Source organism: Candoia aspera, chromosome 4 (assembly GCF_035149785.1).
Source record: "Candoia aspera isolate rCanAsp1 chromosome 4, rCanAsp1.hap2, whole genome shotgun sequence".
Classification (NCBI taxonomy): domain Eukaryota; kingdom Metazoa; phylum Chordata; class Lepidosauria; order Squamata; family Boidae; genus Candoia; species Candoia aspera.
This window is the reverse complement of record NC_086156.1, coordinates 797,528-820,831: the sequence shown is the minus strand read 5'-3', so window position 1 is coordinate 820,831 and position 23,304 is coordinate 797,528. Positions and strand designations below refer to the sequence as shown.

At 59.8% G+C, this 23,304-nt stretch overlaps 2 protein-coding genes across 2 annotated transcripts; one reads left to right on the top strand and one right to left on the bottom strand.

The window, feature by feature from the left end:
- Positions 1-663: 663 nt before the first annotated feature.
- On the top strand, positions 664-22,721 carry LOC134496117 (collagen alpha-1(I) chain-like). The gene is made up of 11 exons (XM_063301872.1): positions 664-824; positions 3,794-3,930; positions 4,521-4,630; positions 5,189-5,299; positions 6,995-7,108; positions 8,815-10,372; positions 10,659-10,887; positions 16,499-17,818; positions 18,474-18,600; positions 19,647-19,748; positions 20,176-22,721. The coding sequence occupies exons 3-11, from the start codon at positions 4,600-4,602 to the stop codon at positions 21,672-21,674; spliced, it is 5,091 nt and encodes a 1,696-aa protein (XP_063157942.1). The 5' UTR covers positions 664-824; positions 3,794-3,930; positions 4,521-4,599; the 3' UTR covers positions 21,675-22,721.
- Positions 779-1,805, bottom strand: LOC134496118 (basic salivary proline-rich protein 3-like). The gene is made up of 2 exons (XM_063301873.1): positions 1,757-1,805; positions 779-1,650 (listed from the first exon to the last, which is right to left on the bottom strand). Exons 1-2 carry the CDS (start codon positions 1,803-1,805, stop codon positions 779-781), a joined length of 921 nt encoding a protein of 306 aa, XP_063157943.1.
- Positions 22,722-23,304: the final 583 nt, after the last annotated feature.

The window sequence follows — 23,304 nt, the reverse complement described above, 5'->3', positions numbered from 1 at the left end:
TCATGGGGGACGGAAGGCCCTAAACCGGCGTGTCTCAATCTCGGACCCTTTAAAATGGGTGGACTGCAACTCCCAGAATCCCCCAGACAGCTAGGGAATTCTGGGAGTTGAAGCCCGCCCAGAGAAACGGTGCATTGGACACAACCAGGCAGGGGCTGAGATACTTGGAGCAGCTCCAGAAAACTTGGATTACAGAGCCTATAATTCCTCACCACGCTGGCCGCGGGTCAGGCTGACTGGGAACTATGGGGGCTGTAATCCAAGAGACCGGGGCGCCAGATTGGAAAAGCCTTCTCTACCAAGCCGTCGACATTTAGCGCCGAACTACAATTCCCATACAACCATGCGAGGAAAAGCCTCTCGGGGCGGGCGGAAAAGATAGGGCGGAACTTGGTAGGCATTTCTCGCGAGATTTCTCTTTTGGATGACGGAGCGGGGAAGGGATTGGGGGAACAAGAACTCTTTTTCCCGTCGCGCTGTGCGGGGGATTCGGCTAGGCCGGAAGGGCAGGTGCGCGCGCCGGGAAGGGCAAGAAAGGGAGTAAAGGGGGAAATACGTCAGCGAGCGGGGATGCGGAGCGCCGCCGTTTCCGGTTCCTTCATCCGGGTCTTTCTGTTCATTAAAAAAAAAAAGCGTGGCGGGCGAGGGGCAGAAAAAGAACCTCGCCCCTTTGGCCGCGCGCGGCCGTGTGACGTCACTGCGTGAGGTCACCGGTCTCGCCGATGATGCGACGGTGACGCGCGGCGCGTCCGCCACGGCCGGGACCGTCGCGGTGTTGCTATGGCGACACCGCTCGCCGGGTCAGGGGGTCACCGCGCGGCCTGGTGAGCGGGGCGGGGTCCCTGGGGCGCCCGAGCGGGGCGGCTGGCGCGGGACGGGGGTCCCATGTGGCGGGCGGGGCGCCTCTCCCGGAGAGGGACGTGGCCCGGACGGGCCTCCTGCGCCAGCCCGACGTGGCCGCCGCCGGGCCGCTCGCAGGTGAGGGGTCCTCGGGGCCGCCCGCGCCGGGGGGAGGCCTCTGCGGCGGCGGCGGGTCCGGGAAACGGGCGGAGGCCGCGGGGAAGCTGGAACCGGTGGGGCGGCCGCGCGCCCGGCTCCTCCTGGCCCTCCGCTCCGGGCGCGCAGGCAGGAAGCGGGCTCCTCCCCCGGCGGGGCCCGGGGCCAGCGGGGCGCCGGCGGAAGGGGCAGCGGTGGGGGAGCGCTGGGGGCGGCGGCCTACTGTGCCGGCCCGTCCGGGAGGCCCGCGGGAGGGGCCAGAAGGCCGCCCCCCCGCCGTGCTGCGCCCGTCCGCAGGCAGGCAGGCAGGCGGGGCGGCCCTTCGGCCCCTGGCTGGGCTCGGGCGGCGGCCCTCCCCGACCCCTTCCCCACGCGGGAAAGGAGGAAGGAAGGGGCAGCCTGGCGGGAGCCGCCGGCTCTGCCCGGCCCTGCGGAAGCGCCCCTCGCTCGGACCCGCTCTTGCCCCCCCGCGCTGCTCCGCAGAGCGGCTTCCGCGGCTTTTCTGCCTCCCTGCCGACGGCTCCCCTTGGCAGAAGCGTCCAGGCGCGGCAGACCCTCTGGGACACTCCTTCCTCCGCGGGCAGCTAACGGTGGGCCCGGGCTCGGCTGGCGGCGCGGCGGCGCGGCTCTTCCCGGAAACGTTTGGGAGGGTGGCTGTTTCCTGGGGCGAGCAACCGTTCCCGCCAGACAGTTGGCTGCCAAACCCGACACGTGGAGATTCGCAGGAGTTTCGGTGGCCTTAGGCCACTTTTTGACTCACTTGGCTGCTTGGCCTTCGAAGCCTTGAGCGGTTGGGAATTGGACGCCATCCTAGTTAGCTGGGTTGTTTTCTCCTTTCCTCTGCTGGAGCTGGGGGCATCCCCTCCTCCTCTGGCAGGATTGAGTCTTATCTTCTGTTTGAGCTTTAGTGAGAGCTCCTTGGTCAAGGGACATGTTTGGGCGTGACAGAAATGTGGCAAGGGGTCTCTTGCTCCCTCTGCTGCTGTGGTGTCGGTTTAGGGTCCCAAGGCAGGGACGGGTCTGACGTGGGGAGTGAGATTTGGAACCATCCTCAGCTTTATTGTTTCCTCTGGGGCATCTCACACTGGCCTAAGTTAGCTTGTGGGTGGAAAGAACATTCCTCAAAAGCTAAGGGTTAGGGTTAGGGTTAAAGTCGCAGTAGCATGAAAGGCAAATGGATTTTGCGAGCTGGACTTCAGTTCCATATCTACAGTCACCAATACAACCCAGTCATGAATTAATGTAAGCCGTTCTGAGAGGATGGCAGAGAGAGGGAAAGCAGCAGGGGGAAAGAGTTGGAATCTTCCCTTTGGGCTAGGGGAAATAAATGTCTTTGCAGCACAGTTGTGGAAAGACAAGATGAGACTTGAGTCCGTGAGATGCTGTGTCTGGGCCAGCCAGATGCTTGCTGGAAGCCCACAGGCTGAACATGAAGGGAATAGTGTCCAGCCTGGTTCCCTCCAGCTGTGTTGTGCTTCTGTTCCCCTATTGATTGATTGATTGATTGAAATGTATAGGCTGTCCCTGGCTGTCATTACCCTGGGCAGCTTACAAAATACACAGTAAAAATTAAAAAAAATAAAAAAGCAAAAAAATCATCCAGAAAAAAACAAAACAAAACACCACAACAGCCGGCTTCCCTGTCAGCATCTCGTATGTGCAAGGCTGCAACTGCCCCTTCACATGCTGTTGACTCTGAAGATGGAGGTCCTGAAATCAGTCAAGTGACATAATTTTGCTGGTTGTCACTGTTGTCCCATGAATGTGTCCCGTCCCAGTTTAAATCTTGCCCCTGCTCAGTCCTGTGGCGCTGAGTCCCATAAGTCCGTTTCCCATTGGGGGAGAGAGCCACTTCCTTCATCTGCGATTACAGAGTACTTGGCTGATATCTGCATGTGAGAAGCTTTCACTGCAGCAGGCCTTAGGGGAGGAGGGAGCAGGCCAGCTAGGAGAAGGAGCAAATGCTGCTGTTGCCTTGGCTGGTGCCAGCCCCCAGCCCCAGGTGCGCGCCCTCGTAAGCTTTGCTCATTGGCAAAACTGCGTCTGTTGGGCAGGGCCGTGATGTATGAGCTGGTTTGCTGGATTGGCACAGGGTCGGCTGTTAATGCGTTGTGGTGCTGATTTTTTTGACAGGTTTGTTTTATTGTACTGTGAGATGCTCCGAGCACCACTTGTTGATAGTAAAGCGAGAAATCAGCAAAGAAATGAAGTGGCTCCCACTGTCTTGCTGTTTACGGCCAGTTGGTGGTGAACCGCCTTTTGGGGGGGGGTAGGGGAGTAAACCAGCTGAAGCAGGCTTTGGGTTGTCTTGGTTGAGCTGCCCGCCTCACCTTTTTCCTCTCTTCTGCGTGGCCTTTGTTTTCTTAGTGTGGGGCATCAGGCTCTGAACCTCTGTCCTGTGCTGCTTACCCGTTTGTTTTCTCCCCCCTAAATGTTCACTGGGATGATAGTCTGGCTCGCTCTGTTGCCATTCCTTTGTAGCTTAAGATCCCAATATGGCTGCAAGTGCCACAAGGGGCCTTGTGCCTTTTCTCCCTCTGCCTTTGTGCAGAGCAGGATTTATGAAAAACATCCTGAGTGGGCCAGTTTCTGTCCTGTCTTGCATAAGCAAGAGCTGTCAGAGGTGCATTCCTTGACAGGCTTCAGCTTTTGGTACAGAAATGAAAAATGTTCTCCATGTAAAACGAGCAAGCGAGGTTTGCTCAGGGACAGACTGAAATTGTCTCGCTCAGAAGGATCAGATTTCATTAAACCCCTCCCTTCTGGCTCATTTCTTCTTTTTTCCTGATTTATGCAGGGGCTTTCAGAAAGTGCAGCAAAAATAAATTGACTGAAGAATGGTCCCTGTGGTCAGAAGCTCCATGCTGTGAGGAAAGATGCCCTCCAGTTCCTGGAAAACTGTCCCAGCAAATGCAAATTGGAAGCACTGCCCAGGTAAGGCGGGGGTGCTTCCTGCCCTAACCCGGCCTCAAGCATTTCCTCTCCGTGCTGTTTGCCTGCAGGGGATGGGCAGTCTGAACAGTCCACTGGATTGACTGTTCCCCGTTGGGCTCAGCCAAGTGACCCTGGCCAGTCCTGCAGGGGAGACGGTCCTGGTGAGGGAAGAGGGTGAATATCCCCCTTGGTTCCCAATGATCCTGCCACTTTCAGACAGGAGCTGGGAGTAGCTTTGAGCTCACCCGTCTGATAGCGGCTGGTGCGGCCAGAGGTGCTGCACATCCTCTTCCTTGCTCTTACAACTCTAGGTTTGAGCTACATCTGTCTTGGTCTGTAGGAAGTGGATTAAAGACTCTCTGTCACAGTGGAACACCTGTTGTACACTGAATCACTGAGGTCTACTGCTGGATCTCTCAGGGATCACTCCTGGAGCTGGGAAGGTTCTCTCTGGGCCCTCGTGACCTGTTAGTGTGGGCAAGGCTTGGGTGCCAAAGGCAGCTCGTGGTCTTGCTAAGCTGGGTGTTTAGTTCCTGGGTCTGAGTTTGTCTGAGCAGGGGGATGCTGACATGCCTGGTTTTTCCTAGCAGGTGACATCTGAGCTGGCCCTGGCCCACGTCCTCCTCAAGGAGCTCGGAGAGAATCCGCAAGGGGGTTGTGGGTGTTGTGATGGAGAACTACGAGCTGGTCACATCACTGGGTAAGATCCTGCCTTTGGGGTGTGGATGAGGCAGTTCCTGGGGGAAAGGAGGCCCCACAGAGGTGCGGGTATGGCATGTTCCCTGGGCTGCTGCGCAGTGAACTGGAACCAGTGGCTCAGCCCTGGCGGTTCTCAAGGGGTTGGTCTTCCTCAGGAATGGCAGAATGAAGCAGATTTCAGGGAAGAGCTTCAGGTGCTGGGCTTAGAGGGCCAAATGCTCTCTGCTGAACTGGCAGGACCTTCCCTGGGTGGGTTAGGTTTACCCCTGGGACAACAGGGGCCCACCGCGTTCTGCAACGGCCTGCAAAAGAATTTAGGAATTGCTTCAGTGTGGATGTCCTGCCAGAGGACAGATGTGACTTTGGGGCAGCATTGCCTACCAGAATGAAGACTGCTGCCTTTGGGGTGCGGCGGGGCAGTTGGATATGGAAGGGCCTCCCTAGTTGCACTGAACTGGGGTGGTCTTTGGCCAGCTGCCAGGCTGCTGGGAGGAGGGGCATGTTTCTCTTGCCCATCTGCCTTTTCGGAGTTGTGACCCACAAGGGTCATCTTTTTCAGGCTATCCGGTTCTCAAACCTGATCTCCTGTCTCGGATTGAGCGTGCTGGGGAGCAATGTGTTGGTGACCAACTGGATTCTAGCCGAGGGATTCCAACAGATCCATGTCCAGGTAAATAATTGGGCTGATCCCATGCAAAGGCATATGGGCACTAGTGAGGGGTTGGGGCACAATTATTTTTATTTTCTTGGGAACAGATGGACTCATTTCTGACTGGTTGAGCAATGCAGACTCCGTGTGCAGGGCTCGAGTTGAGGCTTCATGTCAAGTCCTGGGACCTGGAGATTTTCAGTGAGCCTGGCTCATCTTTCAGCAGGGCTCTCTTACAGCAAGATGTTGGTGACTGGCCTTCCCTTTTCTGCAGCATCTGCTTGAAGACTTTTTTGTCACTTTCGGAAAGCTTTCTTGCCTCTGTTCAGTTTACTGGGAACGGAAATAAATACTGCATTTCTGCCCCAAAATGCCAGCACCCTTCCTTCAATTGAGCTGAACTCCAGGTCAAAGGCCCTTAGGCTAAGAATGAGCTAATCCTCCCATTCTGCCCCAAGTAGCACTTCTGCCTCCATCGTCCTCCCTCTTCCATTCTCTTTCTTTTGTGGGAGCCTGAAAATGATGGTGTTGTTTTATTAGGGCAAATTACATTTGGTCTACAAAGCGGGCAGGTTTCTCTCTGTTTCATCAAGTTAGTTGCTGTATTTTGATGGTTGACTTTATTAATAACTGTACATTTGTATGCTAACCATTGGTTGCCAGCATGTTTGGCAATAAGTCATGGAACAGCCTCATTTTTTCCCACCACAGAAGAGAAGAAGGTAGCCCAGCCTTTCTCAACCTTTTGACCCTGAAAGGACCCTGGAAATATTTTTCAGGCCTGGGGGAACCCCTGGACATTCACACTCAAATACAGGCCAGAAGTCACAAAATTATTATATTCATGTGTAGGCCTGTAGGTAAGCATTAACAGCATTCTTAAACTAAAAATAAAGAACAAGGGATTCTTTAATGTGAAGTGCCCCAATTTGGAATAACTTTTTAAATAAATCGTGATCTCTCAGGGAACCCCTTGGGACCTCTCGTGGAACCCTGGTGGAGAAACCCTGGTGAAAGCTGAGTACTGTGTGGCAGGCAGCTCACGGTCACCTCCTGGTTTTCGTTCTACCCTGCCTCAGCCTTCAGCTGATGCTGACTTGCGTCCTCCTCATTCTCCACTGCTGTGCTGTTTCCACATTTGCTTCTTTTGCTTTTGAAAGCAGAAATTTTGCAGCAGTTGGAACAGGCTCTTCCTCTTCTTTCAGTTTGGTTGTGACTGCTTGGGTTGGAGATCTTCCTCATGTTTCTGTGCTTGGTGGGCATGCCCTTTGGCTTCCATCTCATCTTTCTGTCCAAGTGAGATAGCCAACCATGTATAAAATGCAGTACAATACCAGATAAAAACAACTCAGCCCAAGCCATAGAAATAAAAAAACAACAGCTAACCCACATTATTACCTTCCACCAAGTATATTCCTGCCTCTTTGAAAGACGGAAGGGCTACGAAATGTCTCCATTCTTCTTGCTGCGCTCTTGCCCAGGCCTAGTGCTGTCTGCGCGGAGGCTTCTGCGCATTGGCAACATGACCAGTCGCTGCTCTGTGAAAGGTGTCTATGCGCCTCTCTTGCCCAGGCAAAACTGATGGTGGCATCATAGGCTTCTGAGGGTACGTGGAAGACAGGGTGCCTCCCAGAAAATCCTGTTGGCCCAAGGAGCAGCTGCCAAGCCTCCAGAAGATAAACGGGCTAACCCACTTCCTTGTGGCCTCTTTCCCAGGCTACCGTTTCTTTAAGCCCGAGAGCTTATCGTGGATCGAGCGGTGGGAGGAACTTGGTGTCGCGGACCGTCAGAAGTTGGAGGAAGGCAAGCTCTGTGCGGGCTCCTGCCAAGGTAGGGAAGGGCAGGGAGCACTTGGCTTGGTGGTGGAGCCCAGTGGGGGCTGTCCTTCTTTGGCATTTCTCTCCGCCTGAAGAGTAAAAGCTCAAAGTTGGCCTGTGGTTTAAAAGGGGCCTGGGCAGTGATGCTGCCATCAGTGTTTCACCGTCTGGCACATCCCAAGGTGGCGTGGCGTGTTGCAGTGTGCGCTATCTTTGCTTCCCAACCTTCCTCCCAGAGCCGAAGGCTTTCTTTCCACCAGTTAACAGGCTGAAAGACCCACCAGGCCACCCTTTGTTTCTCGGCCGGTATAGAGGCAGACCTGGGGCTCTCCGTCTTTTGACACAACACTGTGCGGCCTGTTGTGTATCCATGACTGCTGAGGGAGGCCCAGCTCAACCGTTGTAGTTGGGGCAATCCTCTTGTGCCCTTGGAGAGATGGCAAAATGGAAATGCAACGACCAGGGACTCCCAGTCATTCTGACGGCACTAGACCCTGGAGTTCTCTGGCCCTAAGTTTGGAGGCCGGCTGAAGCAGTACATGATGCCACTCGCGCTCCGTCTTACCGCAGTCGGTCCCTCGACGGCCCTCTAGTGCTGCTTTTGAGCACCCCAGTCCAGACGCAGGGCCTTCCTTACCGGATAAGCCCCAGAGGAAGAGGTGCGACTGCTTTCTTGAGCTGTTCTTTGCAGAGGAGCCCTTTCGCAGGACCAGGCCAACAGCTGTGCAGTAGAGCCTCCAGCTGTAGGATTTAACCCGGGGGGCCCGTAGAGGGAGTTTTATCTCGCCTGCCTTGTGGCAACAGCAGGGCCCTGAGAGCTGGCTCCCAAATGGGCCTGAAGGGTCCAGCAAAGAAGCCTCCAGAAGAGTACTATCCCACTGGGGGGGGGGCATTTTCCATTAGGGCCTTGCTTTGAGTGTTTTGCTGAAATCTATCTTCACCCTGTTGTTCTGGGCCTTCTGTCAGAGACGCGGTGGGGCCGTTGTTCGGTGGGTAGGGCTCGCTTCACACACTTGAAGTCCCATGTTCGGTCCTGGCCTCTCCAGCTGCCAAAAACACGGAGACCTGTTTGAGTACAGAGTCAGGAGGCTGGCTGGGGGGGCCCTGGTCTGACTAAATGGGGGTAGCCCCCCGTAAGCCGTCTTCCATCTTCTGTGGGGCCCCTTCATGTCATGCTTTGGTGGTCTTTTCTCCAAACTAACCCCCCCGCCCCCGCTCCTCTGACCGTTTCTCGTGTTCAGGCACCTCATGGAGGGATCCTAGCTTGTCCTCAGAGTGTGGCGTTGAGCTCTGATCAACCTTCTCAATGCAGGAGGAAAAGTGGGGAGGGGAGGTTTCCTTTGTGTCCGTCTGTGACATCTTTCTACAAACTCCGGAGGCCTTTAGAGGAGCCAGGGTGCTCTAGTGATGAAGAAGACGGGCGAGGACTGGGGAGTCTTGGTGATTTTGGGCTGGGCATTTTCTCAAGTCAACCTGCTTTGTAGGATGGTTTCTGAGAGAACAAAGTGAAGGGAGATCTCTCTCTCTCTCTCTCTCTCTCTCTCTCTCTCTCTCTCTCTCTCTCTCTCTCTCTCTCTCTCACACACACACACACACACACACACACACACCACTCTGAGCTCTGGACAAAGGCAGAGGATGAATCTTAACTAATAGTAGCAGTGATGAGGCCAGGCATCTTCTGACCTTCACTTGTTCCCCTTTTCTTCTGCCCTGGAGCAGCCGGACGGAGCAAGGCCATCAAAGAAGAGGAAGGCGGCCAGAAGGGCTTTGTGGCCAGCTTGGAGCGCTACCAGCTGTTCCCAGAGAGCTCCAGGGCAGGGCTGTTCCTGGCCCCCAGCGCCACCCAGCCGAGAAACCAGCCCCGGGTCAAGAAGGAGGAGGCGGCCTCGTGCGAGCCCAGCCTCGGGGGCCCCGGGCGCCCATCCCAGGGGCTGGGCTCTGGGCCATTCACCTGCGTGGTGTGTGGAAAGTGCTTCCGGCAGAAGCAGGGCCTCATCACGCATGGGCGGATCCACACCGGCGAGAAGCCCTACCCATGCCTGGAGTGCGGCAAGCGCTTCCGCCAGCGCCCCAACCTGCTGACGCACCAGCGGGTGCATACGGGCGAGCGCCCCTTCCCCTGCCTGCGCTGTGGGAAACGCTTCAGCCAGAAGGCGAACCTGGCGGCCCACCAGCGCACCCACGCGGTCCAGGAGGGGCTCATTGCTCCGGAGCCCAAGGTCCCAGTGCCCCGGGGCAGCCGCCAGACCGAGAAGCCCTTCCCCTGCAACGTCTGCGGGAAGAGCTTCAGCCAGCGCCCCAACCTGATCACCCACCAGCGCATCCACACCGGAGAGAAGCCCTTCCCCTGCACTGAGTGCGGCAAGCGGTTCAACCAGCGGGCCAACCTCATCACCCACCGGCGCATCCACTCGGGCGAGCGGCCCTTTCCCTGTGCCACCTGCGGGCGGCGCTTTAGCCAGAAGGGCAACCTGGCGGCCCACCAGCGCACCCACTCGCAGCAGCGCCCCCACGCCTGCACCTGCTGCCCCAAGCGCTTCAAGGGCGAGTCTGCTCTGCGTGCGCACCAGCGAACCCACCGGCAGGTGCTGGGGGCAGATCCACTGACTGGCACCCTCTTGACAGCTCCCCCTCTGCAACAGGCCCTTCCTGGTGACCCTGCTTCGGTTCCCCAGCGGGCCGCCCCAGCCCCCCGCCCAGATCTCCCTGGAGAGCCTGCTCCCAGTGTCCACCGGCCTGCCCCCTCCGGGCAGCACGGGGCCCCTCCTCACGGGCAGAGTCTTCCTGCAGACCCTCCCCCTGGTCCGCACACTGCCGGCCCCACTGGGCACCTCCAGGGAGTGGCCCCTGGCTCAGAACAGGGCCCAAAGCTCAGTGCCCCACCAGCAGCGATGGATCCCCACACGGAGATGCTTCATTGCCAGCGCCGGTTGAGCCTGCCTGTGCTTCCCAGCTCCAGCGTGCATTCTGTGGTCCCCATGGGGCAGCCACAGCCAATCACCTCCAAGCCGAAGGGCGTGGCTGCCGCCCCCCGGCCCACTGCCGTGGAAGCCCCTGGTGAGATGCTTCACTGTCTCTGCCATGCTGGCAGGGCCTCCTTGGTCATTCCTCACCCACCACATCTGGGGCAGCTCCAGCCCGGGAGCAGAGATGCCCCAGGGCGGGCCTGGCTGGGCATCCCATGCCCGGCCCGCACCCTTCAGCTTCAGCAGGGGGGGCAGAGCCATCCGGCGGCTCCCAACCCCAGACTCTGTTCGATTCCCGACTCCTTGCGGTAACTTCCCTGGCCCCCGATGATGGGCACTGCACGAGCACAGATTGGGTGGGGCTGGACTCCCCTTGGATCCCACCGACAGCGCCCTGTGGGGTAGGCAGTGGGGTCTGTGCATGTATTGTGGACAGGGAAGCCCCAGTCTGCCCCCTCCTGCTCTAGGGGCACACGCAGACCCTCTTTGTCCCTGTGCCTCCTGGCCATGACTGTTTCTGTTCTTGTGGGGACTCCTTGGAGGCAACCCATCCTTCCAGCACGGGCACCCTCCCCTGAAACTTGCACGTGGCAGGAGGACCAGAGCCACAGGCCAGGCCGGGCCCACTGCCGCCTCTGGCCACTGTGTCATCGATCCCTCCAGGAGCCCTCAGAACCGAACCTCCCCTGGAGCCACATCATCTGCACAAGGGAAGTCTGCCTCCCCGATAGAAGAAGGAAAGAGAAGAGCTCGGCAGTGCTGCAAGCGGGAGGGGCGCAGGGGGCTGGCTTTCTTGGACGGGAAGACTCGCTCAACCTCCAGCGTGCCTGCTGATCTCCGTGCACATCAAGAAGTCCCCTTTGGAAGCTTGTCCTCGCCAGCGCTTGACTGAAGGTGACCTCCCTCCGTAAACCCTTGGCCGGTGCATGGCTGTTGATGGTGCGTTGCAAGCAGGTGGGGCTTCCCGGCACACGGGCGGCTCTGGCCTGGCCTGCGTCCGCCGGACCTTGCCGCATGCTTTGCGGCGTCACGCGAGAGGCTCCGGAGAATCCGCCCCCGCTCTTCTTTCTGCCCGCAAGAGAAAAAGCTTGTAGGGGAAATGTCCGGTTGGAACTGGATGGCTGAACTCTGCTGGGAAGGAACAGCGCCAAGGTGGGGGGGGGGACAAGCCTTGTAACTTCACTTCTTCCTCCCCGTAGATCCACCTGGGATGATGCAGAGCCTGGAGCCGTGGGGTGGGGAGGGATTTTCCCCCTCTCCTTGCATGTGAGCTGGAACCGTGTGTGAGGGGAAAAGGCCCCGAGGTGGGGGGAGAGGGGAGAGTGCGGCCTCCAAGCGAAAGGTCCCTGCCCTGCCCTGCCCTGCCCAAGCGTTGATGAGGGTACAAGGCAAGGACAGCTGCGTCCTCCCCTGCCCAAGGAGCTGGCTCGGGGCAGAGGGAATGTGGGGCTGCCCTAGAGGGGAAGGGCAGAAGGCCCCCCTTCCTCTTGTACAGTGGCTGGGTTAGAAAGGTCTGAAACTGACCAAAGAGGCTGGTTTGTGGTGGGGCCGGAAGACCAGGTGGTCCCTTGGTGAGGGCTCCGCCAGGGTGGTGGGGGGAGGGGAGGGGAGCAGAAGCACTTTACGAAGGACCCGGTGAACTGTAGGCCCCCCCTGGGCTCGATTGGCTTGGCTGCTGCTGCTGCAGGGCTCGGTCCTGGGAGGCCTCCCCCCGCACCCTGTGCTGGCCTAGGGCCTGCGTGCCTTCGCTGCTGTGCTAGCTCTGCAGGAAGGGTGGAAGCCCCCCAGCTGGACATGGGGAGTCTGGGCCTTAAGCTGCCAATCCTGCCCAGGAGGAGAAGGGGCTCCTTCCACGAGGGGTGGTGTGCAGGTGGGAGGAGGGTCAACTGCTGGGAGTGAGGTGAGCGCCCTAGCTTAGGGTGGCGGGGGCGGTGGTGAGAAGAAGCACCAGCAGCCCCAAGAGGTCTGCAAGGGATGAGCAGCGGGGGTGGTGGTGAAGATTCTGCCCCCTCCCCCGGCCCAGCCCATCTGGGGATCTTGCATAGCTTCTGTGCCAGTTGAGTTACATCTTAGGAAGCTGTTGGGGGCAGGTGTGGCATTAATTATACCTGGGGAACGGGCGGAGGCCCAGAGGCCTGATGCCAGGGTATGAGACAGAGTGCAAAAGATGCAGCTCTGGGGGGGGGAGGGCTGGTTGGCTTGTGCCTGGATCCAGACACGGGCACGCCCAGTGCTAGTGCATGGCTGCCTCCTGAGTGGGGGGGAGGGGGCAGGAATTTTTGATGGGCACAGGGCCAGGCAGGGCATGACTGCCTGCGGCCCCTCTGCGGCCCACATGGACAGGTACCTCCCTCTGGCTGCTGTGGGGGTGGGGAAGGAACCCTGCGCTCGAGTAATGAGCACCCGTCCTGTGGTGCCCTTTCCCGGTGGGGGTGAGAGTTCTTCCGACCGGGTGCTTGCCCATCATTGCAGCCCAAGATTTCCTAAGGTAAAGACCCTGGGTGTTGGAAAATCCCTTGTCGCTTTAGCTGGTGAGCAAGCAGCCGCGCCCTGTGCCAGTCTGGCTCATAGCCGAGGAAAAGATGCTCCCTGTGCATCTGCACCCCCCCCCCCAAATTGGGATTGATAATTGGTGCAAAGAGGAAAAATGAGAGCTGTGGTTCAAGTCAGTTTCTTTCTCTGCAAAGGTCAGCCAGGTCAGCTGCTTTTTCGAGGGCTGTGGCCCCCTGCTCCCTCTTCCCCACGGAGCTTTGAGCTGTCTTCCTTGTCCTTTTGGCCAGAGAGTGAGCCTGGCGGGCGAAAGGGCTGCTTGCTTTGGGTGGGCAAGTGCAGAAATGCCTTGCGGGCCTTGGCATGGCTTCCTCTTCCAGAGCAGGACTGCAGGGAGTGGTGTGGAGCCCGGGTGCGGGTACAGGGAAGGCCAGCCCTGAGCAGGGAGGTGCTGCACCCTTCCTCTCTCCCCCTTTGGGTAAGCAGGAAGTGAGGACTCCACATTCGCAGCCGCCCTCTGTGTGATGGGAAAGGAGGACATAGTTTTGAAGGGGCTGTGCTACCTTATAGCCTGTGTTTGAGAGAGCCCTTGCTTGGCATCAGAAGGGGAAAGGGCAGATTTGCTGAATTAGTACGATGCTGCTGCCACCTTCAAAGTGTGTGGATTGTTTTGCCAGGAGGAGGGGAGCAGCCAAGTCAAGGCAGCCGACGTGCTGCTGCTCCCACCTTGGCCTGGAAAGCTGTTGCGCGGCCCTGCAGCTTCCCCCAGACCTGCCTTGCAGGCCTCTTCTGGCAGCGGTGGCTGTGTGGCGGGAGCCCAGAGATCCGGCAGCTGGTGTGTCCAGCCCTCCTCAGTCTTGGACTTTCATGCCCAAAGAGGACTCCCTTGCTGTGGGGGTGGGGGGAGCTGTATCTTGCTTCTGCTTCTGCCCTTGCGATGCCTTCTGCTCTTTGAGTTGCTGCGCTCTGAAAACGGCTTTCAGAAGGGCATGCAATCTTTGCCAGTCATCTAAGGCCCGATGGCTGCTGGGTGGGCCTCTGAATTCTTGCTTCCTTCCAGCCTGCCTTCTCCATTTCTCATTGCTGAGGGTGAAAGGGGTGAGTGAGAAAGTTGGGGAGTGGTTAGCTCCCATTTAGCTCTGTTCCTCTAAACCGTGGCTGGGGCAGAAGACTCAGCCGGTGCTATACAGAAACAGCTCCCTGCTGCCCTTGCTTCCTGGGGGTGCCGGGTGGGCAAGGGCAGAGTGCCCCTGCTTGGGTTCTGCTGCATGAGGTAGTTCAGCTTGCTGAGGTTGGTAGCTCCTTCTGTGTCTTGGGGTCCACTGTTGTTTCAGCCACCTCTGGGGCCCGCTGTTGCCCAGGCTGTTGGGACTGAACGTTGTCTGTATTTACAGCAGCAGCAGGATCGTGACACCCCCCCACCCACCCAAAGGCACATCTGTAAAGTTACTCCTTTAGGTGTGCAAAGGCAGATACAAAAGGCGAAACGTCTTCCCACGATACAGCAAAAAAGTCCTGAATGCTGGCTTTTGGCTCCCGGAGGTCTATGCAGGCCTGCATTCTTGTTAGGAGGAAGCGTGGCTGCTGGTGGGACTGCATAACGGCCTCCGGTGCTTGGCCAGCTGCTGTTCTGAAGGGGAGCTGAGGAGGGCAGAGATGCTCCAGTAAACATCAGCTGCAAGGCACAGCAGTCATCGCGGGGCCTCCTGGGAGCCCAATGGCTTGGCAGGCGATGCTCCAGGTGAGGAAGGGCCAGGTGGAAGAGACGTTTGAAGGGGGGCTGTGTTCCCCCAGCCCTTTGCCTGCCAGCGTTGCAGATCGTTACCTTCATGAAGCCGCTTAACAGCCACGGCTCCCAGCCATGAAAACCTCCGAACTCTAATGATGGCCCCAACCCAGCTAAAACAACCCTGTTGGAAGCGAGGGTTCAGAGGGACTTATTTGTGGTTCGCGTAAATGGGCTCAAACAGGATTTTTTGCACCTTGACAAAGCCACGTTCTCAGGGGTCTGAGTTAATCCGGGTGCGTCCCGTTCTTCAGGATGAGTAGATTCAGTGCGTGCTTTCCATCCCGAGAGTGAGGAGCCCACCCCCTTGGTGCAAGTGGCAGGAGAGAGTGCCCTGTCGATCCTTGGGAGGGGGGTGGGGCTGGCAGGATTTGGAAAGGCCAGTGGTCAGCTGGGACAGCAGAAGTCCCCCGGCTCTGCTTCCTGGATCAGGCGTGTTGGTGTCAGAGTTGAGCTGCACGGGAGGTGCTGGTGTGGGATTTAAGGATATCCTCCTTCCTCTGCTGGATCTGACCGAGGCTTGGCATCCAGCCCCCAGTAGGGAGCGGCCAGTTGGTTGCCTGTGCCCCAGGCATGCGGCGGTTGCTGTTTCTGTTGTCTGTGCCCCGGCCCAGCAGCATTCAGGGCCTCTGTGCATGGTGGCATCCCTTAGCCACGTCTTGTTCGTTCATTTGCCTTTGGGGAAACGCACTCTTACTGTTACCACGGTGAAACACAAATACATCGCCTGTTGTGTGCTGACATAGTTTGTTCATGCTGGACCTTCTTGTTGCGTTGGAAATGCTTTGAGCCATCAGGATCCCGCTAAAGAATTGGGGGAATCTTCCCCCCTCCACCCTTTCCCCCAGCTGCGACCATTCATGGCCTGAAGATTACTTTGCCAAGCAGGCTCATATCTGGCCGCGTTTGGGTTGCCTTGAACGGAGGTACAGCTGCTGATGGGAGGAGGTGGTTGGCAAGAAGCGGGACAGAAGAGACTGCTGTCCCATGAAGCTCCATTGGTGGAAGAGACGCTGATCCTGATGCCAGGAGGCTCCCCACGCCCTCCCCCGTGCTTGCATCCTTTCCGTGAACTGCCTCTAAAGACATGTTGGTAACTTCATCCCCATTAACCCAGACTGGCCCTGTAGGGCTATTCCAGATGTATTATTGTAATAATAATGATAATAATGTTTATTATTTTCTGAGCTATGTTTATTTGCAATAAAGGCTTTCTTACAGTTGTGGGGTGTGTATTCTTGGAAGGAGAGAGGTGTGCCTAGCTGGGGAGGTGTTGAGCCACAGCAGCAGCAGTGAGTCCTCCAGTGGCCACAGCCAACCTGGATCACCAGCAGGAAGGTGAAGGTGGTCCTGTGGCAGCCCACTGGGGCCCTTGCCCTAATTTAAAGCTGTAGCAGCCCAGAGGGAAGATAGGCCCCTAGCCTGGATCTCTCCAAGGGAGGTGCTTATCTCTCTTTCTCCCCCCCACCCCAATTTGTGTCCCAGGACCTTCAGCAGGCCTCTTGTGAAAAGCTGCCCTGAGCAGGAGCTTGGAAGCAGAATCTGGCTGTTCGACAGCAGCTGCCCTGGGCTCAGCTGGGTCCCCTTCAGGGCAGCTGTGGGGGAAGGAGGCATTTTGGAACCTGCCCAGAAACCAAGCAAGGCGTGGAGTCTTCCAGGGAGAGGCTTGCTCATGTTCCTCACCTGCAGCAAGATGTTGAGTGCGAAATGCCCTGCTTGTTCCCACCAGAGGCTCCCCTTTGGGATGCATCTTTGGTGCAGGAAAGACCAACCCCAAAGATAAGGGAATTGCAGTATAAGTTTTTGTGAACTTTCAGGAACTTTTAAAACATGCAAAGTTGCTAGACCTGCAGAATCCCTGCAGGAGCAGCTTGAAAGAGGCTCTTGAGTGGGCTTAGGGCCCTTCAGGAGGACCAGGTGAGCATCCACCTGTGTTTGGGAACTGGCTTCCCCAGGAAGGAAACGGCCGGGGATTTACATCCCTGCGAAAGGCCAACCCGCGGACCTTGGCCTGGCCTCCGGTTGGGCCCGTCCTGAGCATTCTAGCGGCTTCGGAAAGGTGATTGGCACGTGTCGGGATGGGCAGATTCGTTAAGGCTGCCATTGGGAACCTACCTCGCTAGGATGAGCAGAGCCGTCTTGCGGGCATGGGCTGCAGCTCCCACCCCCCGCGGCGCCCCGGAGAGCACCCGCCGGAGCGCGCGGGGGGCAGCAGGGCCGTCTTGACGTGCCCCGCCCGGAGCGCCTGCCGTCGGAGAACCCGCAGGAGGTGCCAAGGGGCGCGCGACCCTCGCGCCACCCGGCCCGGCGCCCCTTCGCGCGCGGGGTCTCCGCGGCCCGGAGCAGCCCAGAGGGCGCGCGGACTGGGGGGGGGGGGGCGGCGGCGGCCTCGGCTGGCCCGGCCTCCTGCTCTGCGCGGGCGGGGAACTACAGTTCCCGGCGTGCAGCTGTTGCCGCCGCCGCCGCCGCGCTGGAGTGTAAATCTTGCCAGGCTAACAAAAGAGCAGCCGGCGAAGCTGACAGGCGAGCCCGGCGCGCAGGAGCAGAAGCAGGAGCAGCCGGCCGGGCCTGCGCGGCCGCCCCCCTCCCCGGGATTGCCCGGCGCTGCGGCGGGGCCTGCGGGCAGGCAGAGGCCGCCGCCAGCATCCGCGCAGCTTGCGCCAAGGGGAGAGCGATGGCCGGAGGAAGCCCCGTGCAGGTAGGCCGCGCCCCCCGGCGATGCGGGGCCGGGGTCTCCGGGGGAGCGCAGCGATGCCCCCCCCGATATCCGGTCCCCAAACGGCCCTCCCCGCCGCTTTCGGCGCGGCTTCTGGGCGGTGGCGGAGGAGGTGGTGCTGCGCGGGGAGGCGGGCGCGGCGCCCCCGATTTCCTGCCCTTCCGAGGGCGGCGGCCCCTGGCTCTTCGGCCCCGAAGCGCTGGCCCCCTGGACCGACCTCGGGAGGCGCCCCCCTCCGTTGTTTGGCGATCCTTCCGGGGAGCCTCGGGGGAGGCCCGCGCGGGACACCTCCGCCCGCCGGCCCGCGCTGCCTCCCGGGGCTCTTTGCGCGAGCCCGACGGAGACCCGCGGGGCCTGCGCTCCGCTGATGGGCGGAAGGTGCGGGCGAGGGAGCCGGGGGGGGGCGGTTGCGGATGCCCGGGAGACGGCGACCGCGACGGGGAGGCGACCTCGAGCGGGACCGTGCCCCACCCACCCCGGAACCGGTTCCCGGGAAGTGCGAAAGGCCGCCCGCGAGAGCGACCCCCGCCGGGGAGCCCCTTTGCGGGAGCTTGGCAGGGCGGGCGGATTCGGGGAGGGGGACCAGGGGGAACGGGAGGGGAGGAAGCTTCCCGCGAGTTTCAGGCGCGTCGCGCCGCGCACGGACGGCCCTGCCGAAGTTGCTCCTCTCCGAGCCGGAACTCCGGATGGGCTGGACCGCTCTTCCCCTCGCCCCGGCCGTGTGGCCGCCGGCCGGGGAGGATGGGGGCCGCGGGGCCGCGCGTTTGGAAGGCTCCGGCTGGCCGGCCGGCAGAAGGCTGGCCGGATCTGAGGCCAGGGCCCACTTGACCGGAGGGGCGGAGAGCGGCTTCTGACCCGGGGAAGGCGTCTTCAGAGGAGCAGCCGGGAAGGGGGCCGAAGGAAGAGCCAGGGCCGGAGGAATGCTGGGAAACAACCGCCCACACGTGGGCTTTTTGTCGCGGCCCAAGGGCTGTCGCTCAGGGTAATCCGGGTTCCTTGTGGAAGCCCCGAGGGCCACCCCTGGCGCCCCCGCTGACTTTCTGGAGGCGCGAAGGCACTGCTGGGTCCCGGTGAGCATCCGGAGAGCCTGGCCACATCTTTTCCACCTAGCACGTTTCATCAGATGCCCGGAGGGGCACGGAGCTAGCTGCAGCCGGTGGGAGCTCTGCGCGCCAAGCTGCTCCCAGCCAACGCACACGGCCCTCTTGCTGCATGGTCCTCTGTTTCCAGGGCTGCCACCCAGCCCAGAAAACAGTCTTGGTTGTGGAGCTCCCACGGGTGCTCAGGAGGCGGTTCTGTGGGCCCCATGCACTGGTGGAGCCTCTCTCCAGCTTGGCGCTGCTGACTGGGGACGAACCAACGCAGGGCAGCGGCCCTCGCCCAGAGCCCCTCCTCACTGGGGCTGTGCTTCCCACAGGTGCCGGTGGCCTTTGTGGATGTGGCGGTCTGCTTCTCGGCCGAGGAGTGGGCAGAGCTGACCGAATGGCAGAAGGATCTCTACCGAGATGTAATGGTGGAGAATTTTGAGCTGGCCTCCTCGCTGGGTAAAGTCTGCACCGGGTGCTCCTCCCAGGGCTGTCATCCTGGGAACCGTCAAGCTTTAAAGCCTTTGAAGTAGGGTGCTACCGCCCACCCCAGGTCCTTGAGAAGGGGCGGGCTGGGAACCAAGTGGACAGAAGATCGGAGACATCCAGTGCAGCCCCCACGCCAATTTCTTGGCCTTTCCTGGCTTTCAAATGGGAGAGCTGTCCCCCCCCCCCCCCGCCTTTCCCAGAGGGACTTGAGTCGACCCCATCCAGGGGCAGCACCCCAGCGCCGGAGCAAGGCCGTTTCCCCCAGTCTGGCACCTTCCAGTCGTGTGGGACACAGGCTCCTTCCCTGGCCGAGGCTGATGGGCATTGAAGGCCAGCATATCCGCAGGGTCCCGGGCTGCTGGGTGACTGGTGGCCAAGCAGATCATTCAGTGCGGGGCTCGTGGGCGGGCAGGAGAGAGAGTGCAAGAGAGGGTGTTTGGACATGCCTGAGTGGGTTGAGCAACCCTGTTGCAAGGCAACCCCTGGGTGGTCTGGGCAAATCTACCAGCCCTTCGAGGTAGGCCAGGTCAGGAAACATCTACAAGTTTGACTGGAACCCTCCTTTATTGATAGAGGCTGCAGGAACAGAATCTTGAAAGCCAGAAAGCGTTTTCTTCCCTCTTGCTGTCCAGGGAGATAGTGGGGTCAGGTTGAGCTAATGTTTTCTTCATTTCTGGGGCATAGAGCACATTTTTGTAACCCCCACTGTCTAGTTTCTGCCAGGTCCTCTCTGTGGCTCTCCACAGCATCAGCATTTCTCCAGCTGCCCAGAAGAGCTGGAGATCCAGAGGGCACCTCAGCCTCTTGTGGAGTGGGTGTTTGCAGCGATCCCAGGGGCCCTCTCGGGGCACAGAAAGGGCCTGGGTTGGCAGGACACCTTGGCAGTGCCACAGATCTCCTGGTCTGGCAGGGCCCATCAAAGCTTTGCCTCCAAGGCCGTGCCAGGACGGCTGGGGCGGGGGGGACATGGCTGCTCCTTTGCCCCCAACAGGTGCCTCTGCTTCTCTCCCTCGCAGAATGTCTGCTGTCCATCCCTGAGCTGCTCTGCCAGCTGGCCCAAGGAGAGGTACCCCAGAGCGGGGCCAGGCCACACCCAGGGGAGGACGGGGACTCCCCAGGTAAGGGGGTCCCAGCCAGAGAATTTGGGCAACCCCTATTTTTTGACTCCGTGCGGGCTCGGAGGTGTTGGATTGTGACGCTGCACCCACTGCCCTGGACGTGTTCATTTCTTCCTGGGGAACCTAAGAGGGAAAGCCGGAGCTTGCTTGGGAAGAGTGCCCGGGAAGGGGTGGCAAAAGGGGCCTGTAGGCCCAGGGTGGGAGAGGTTTTCCCAGGCGATGAGAACTGTCCCTTCCTGCCTTTGCACTGGGGAATCCCAAAGCCAGCATGGCATGGGGTCTCTGTTGGGGTGGTACCAACACACCCGGCAAGCAGCTGCAGAGGGAGGGACAAGGGGTGAAATCTCAGGCCAGGAGGTGGGGGTCTCTGCCAGAGCCTCCCTGGGCATGCCCGGGTTCAACCTTCCTGGGTGTTGTCTCTGTGCAGCTGTGAGAGACAGGCAGGAGGAAGAGGGTGCCGAGGGCCTGCAAGAGGGCAGCCAAGGTGGTCCCGACCAGCTGAAGAAGACCTGTGCCCGCCGTTCCCGGACTCCAGGAAAGAAGACCAAGAGGCCAGTTTCACAGGCCAGAGGAAGTCTGCCGCTGCCCCCGCTGCCCCCAGCAAGGGAAGGCCAAGGCCCCGGGGAGGGCACCCAGAAGCCAAAAGCCGGGCCCCGGAAGAGAGAGAAGCCGTACAGGTGCCCCAAGTGCCGGCGGAGCTTCCTGGGACGCATCGCCTTGACCGCCCACCGGCGCCTGCATGTCCGAAAGTGGCCCCGGATCGGCCCCCAGGGAGCCGGACGTTCCCCTCAAGCCCCAGAACTGGCAGTGCCTCAGGAGGGCGAGATGGGCACCAGCGCCAGCCCCTTCCCCAGCAGCCAGGGGGAGGGCACGCTGCCCTTCTGGCCTGAGATGGCCTTGCACCAGCAGGGCCCTCCGGCCCCCAGCTTCAACCCCTGGGCCCTCGGCTATGGGCCCCAGCCCCTGCCCGGGCACCAGGCGCCTGGCCTGCCTGGCAACGGGGAATTCATCTGTGACCAGTGCGGGTGGAGCTTCCATGGCTGGGAGGAGCTGGTCACCCACCAGATGGCCCACATGGCTGCAGAGGGCATCGCTGGTTCGGTGCCCAAGGCGGAGGCGCTGGCCCACCTGGCCAGTGACCGGCCATACGCCTGTGCCCAGTGTGGGAAGAGCTTCCGCCACAAGCCCAACCTGCTGGCCCACCGCCAAGTGCACACGGGTGAGCGGCGCTACCAGTGCCAGGAGTGCGGCAAGTCCTTTGGCAGCAAGGCTTACCTGGCCTCCCACCGGCACATCCACACCGGGGAGAAGCCCTACGTCTGCGCCCGGTGCGGGAAGAGCTTCCGCCACAAGCCCAACCTCATCTCCCACCAGAAGATCCACTCGCGGGAGCCCCTCCCGCCCCAGGGCAGCCCCCACCCCCTCGAGGCCTTCAATGGGGAGGCCTTCCAGAGCCAGCGGCCTGGGGCGGACCCCCTGGGCCTGGAGGCCTTCCAGCCTCACCGCCCACCGGCTGAGGCCCCCCTGCCCTGTGCTCGGGGCATGACCCCCCTCCCCCAGCTGCCTGGCGCCCTGCCTTCGCCCCCACCGCAGCTGGTGGTGGACCGCCCCTTCGTCTGCCCGGTCTGCGCCAAGCAGTTCCGCTGCAAGCCCTACCTGGTGGCCCATATCCGGATCCACACCGGGGAGAAGCCCTACGCCTGCAGCCGGTGCCCCAAGCGCTTCTCCCAGAAGTCCAACCTGGTCTCGCACGAGCGCCTGCACACCGGGGAGAAGCCCTACGCCTGTCCACTGTGCCCACGGGTCTTCAGCCAAGGCTCCAACATGCGGGCCCATCAGCGCAGCCACAGGAACGTCCCTGGGGCAGAGGCAGAGGGGGGCCTCCGCCCAAGCTACCCACCCCGACAGATTCCACAGCCGAACTAGTGGGTGGCCCTTGAGCAGCTGCTGCTGCTGCGCTGAGTCTGTGCTTCTCTCCCCATACTCCCTGCCCCGTTCCCTCTTGGCTGCCATGCTTCCCTTGGACGGGGTGCGCAGACGGCACCTCGAGCTGGGTAGGGGTCCCCCTGGCCTCCAAGGCACGTCCCCTGGAATCCCCTGGAAGTTCTGCAGAAGGAGCGTTCCTCTTTTTCCAACGGGGCCCAGAGGGGCCGCACCTTTGCCTGGGGTTCCTGAGAGCTGGGGGAAGGTGGTAGCCATGCGTCTGGAAAGGAGACTTTGTAGGATTTGGCTGGCATTCCAAGAGACTGGCGCTCAACCTTGTTCTCGAGCGTGGGAAGTACTTGCCGGGAATGGTGTGAGAGTGCCAGTATGCAGAAGAGTACCCTGAAGTCAGGGGAGCACAGTGGTCCCTAGCAGGGATTTGGCCTATCCCCTCCCTCCCAACATCAGCCCTTTGCCAGCTTCCATGGGCACGCCCCTTGGGGAAGAAGGAGTGTGCATAGGACCAGGCTCCACAGATGGTGCCCACTGCCCATGCGAGATCATCGTGGGGAGCTCTGTTTTCACTGCTTCGGTCTGCGGAACGCCACTACACAGAACAAGGGAAATGGCTGACTTAAAACAAAAGAAGGGCCGGCTGCTCGGGCTGGTCCCTGTGGAGGCAAATGAGGACTTACTGAGGGATCTCCTGGCCCAGCTGCAAGAGGTGGAGCTTCTGGGCCCCGGCGGGAGAGCTGCTGCCTTTCAGCCCCCCCTTGGCCCACCTGCTCCACTGCTTGGAAGCGGGGCTGGCCGATCCACATGTTTGCAATCTATTTAATTATTTATAGAAAGAGTAGAATTTGGGACAATTTGAGGTAAAGGCTTGCAAAAAGGAGTGGGGTTCCCAGTTCCTAATTCCTGATGTTGGTTGACAGCGATGTCCTTCCTGGGTGTAGCTCTGCTCTGGAGACCAGCAAATTAGTTTGCATTTCCACTGATTTCCTACTGTATACTCTTTTCAAAATAAAGCGGTAGATGTTAATTTTGAAAGCCCAGCCTGAGCTTGCTTGCTTTTCCAGAAGTTTCTCGGCCAGACTAAGGACAGCAGAACGGTCATTCCTCTCTACAGGAACAGAAATGGTAAGAGGTGAGGCGAGCTTTTCAGTTAACCGAGCCCTTCGTCTAATCCCAATTGTCTGTCTTCCTGTCACAGCTCTAAATCAACTTTGCTTAGTGACGCACTAGAAATCCACAAGTGGATGGTTTATTGCCGTAGAAAAGGACAATCTTTGCAACAGCAACATTAACATGGGATGCCACCAGTTTCCTGATTAAGAACTTGGCGTAAGAATGAATCATAGCCTTAAGGTTTATAGTCCCTTGCGCCAAGCTCTTCCATTCCAGGCGTTGACCTGCGTTATCCTTGCCCTGCCCCAGGATAGTGGTGAACCCTCGAGGGCCTCGGTCTCATTTGCACAAGGCGCTGGGCATGGCTTGCGTACTGCGGCTTTTTGAACGAGCTCCATTTGGCTGGATGCAGAGCCTGATTCTGGTTGAGGGAGAGGAGGGAACCCAGAACTGCATTTCTGATGGGGGAAGGTACGATTGTAGGGTGAGCTTGGTCTCCCTCGGG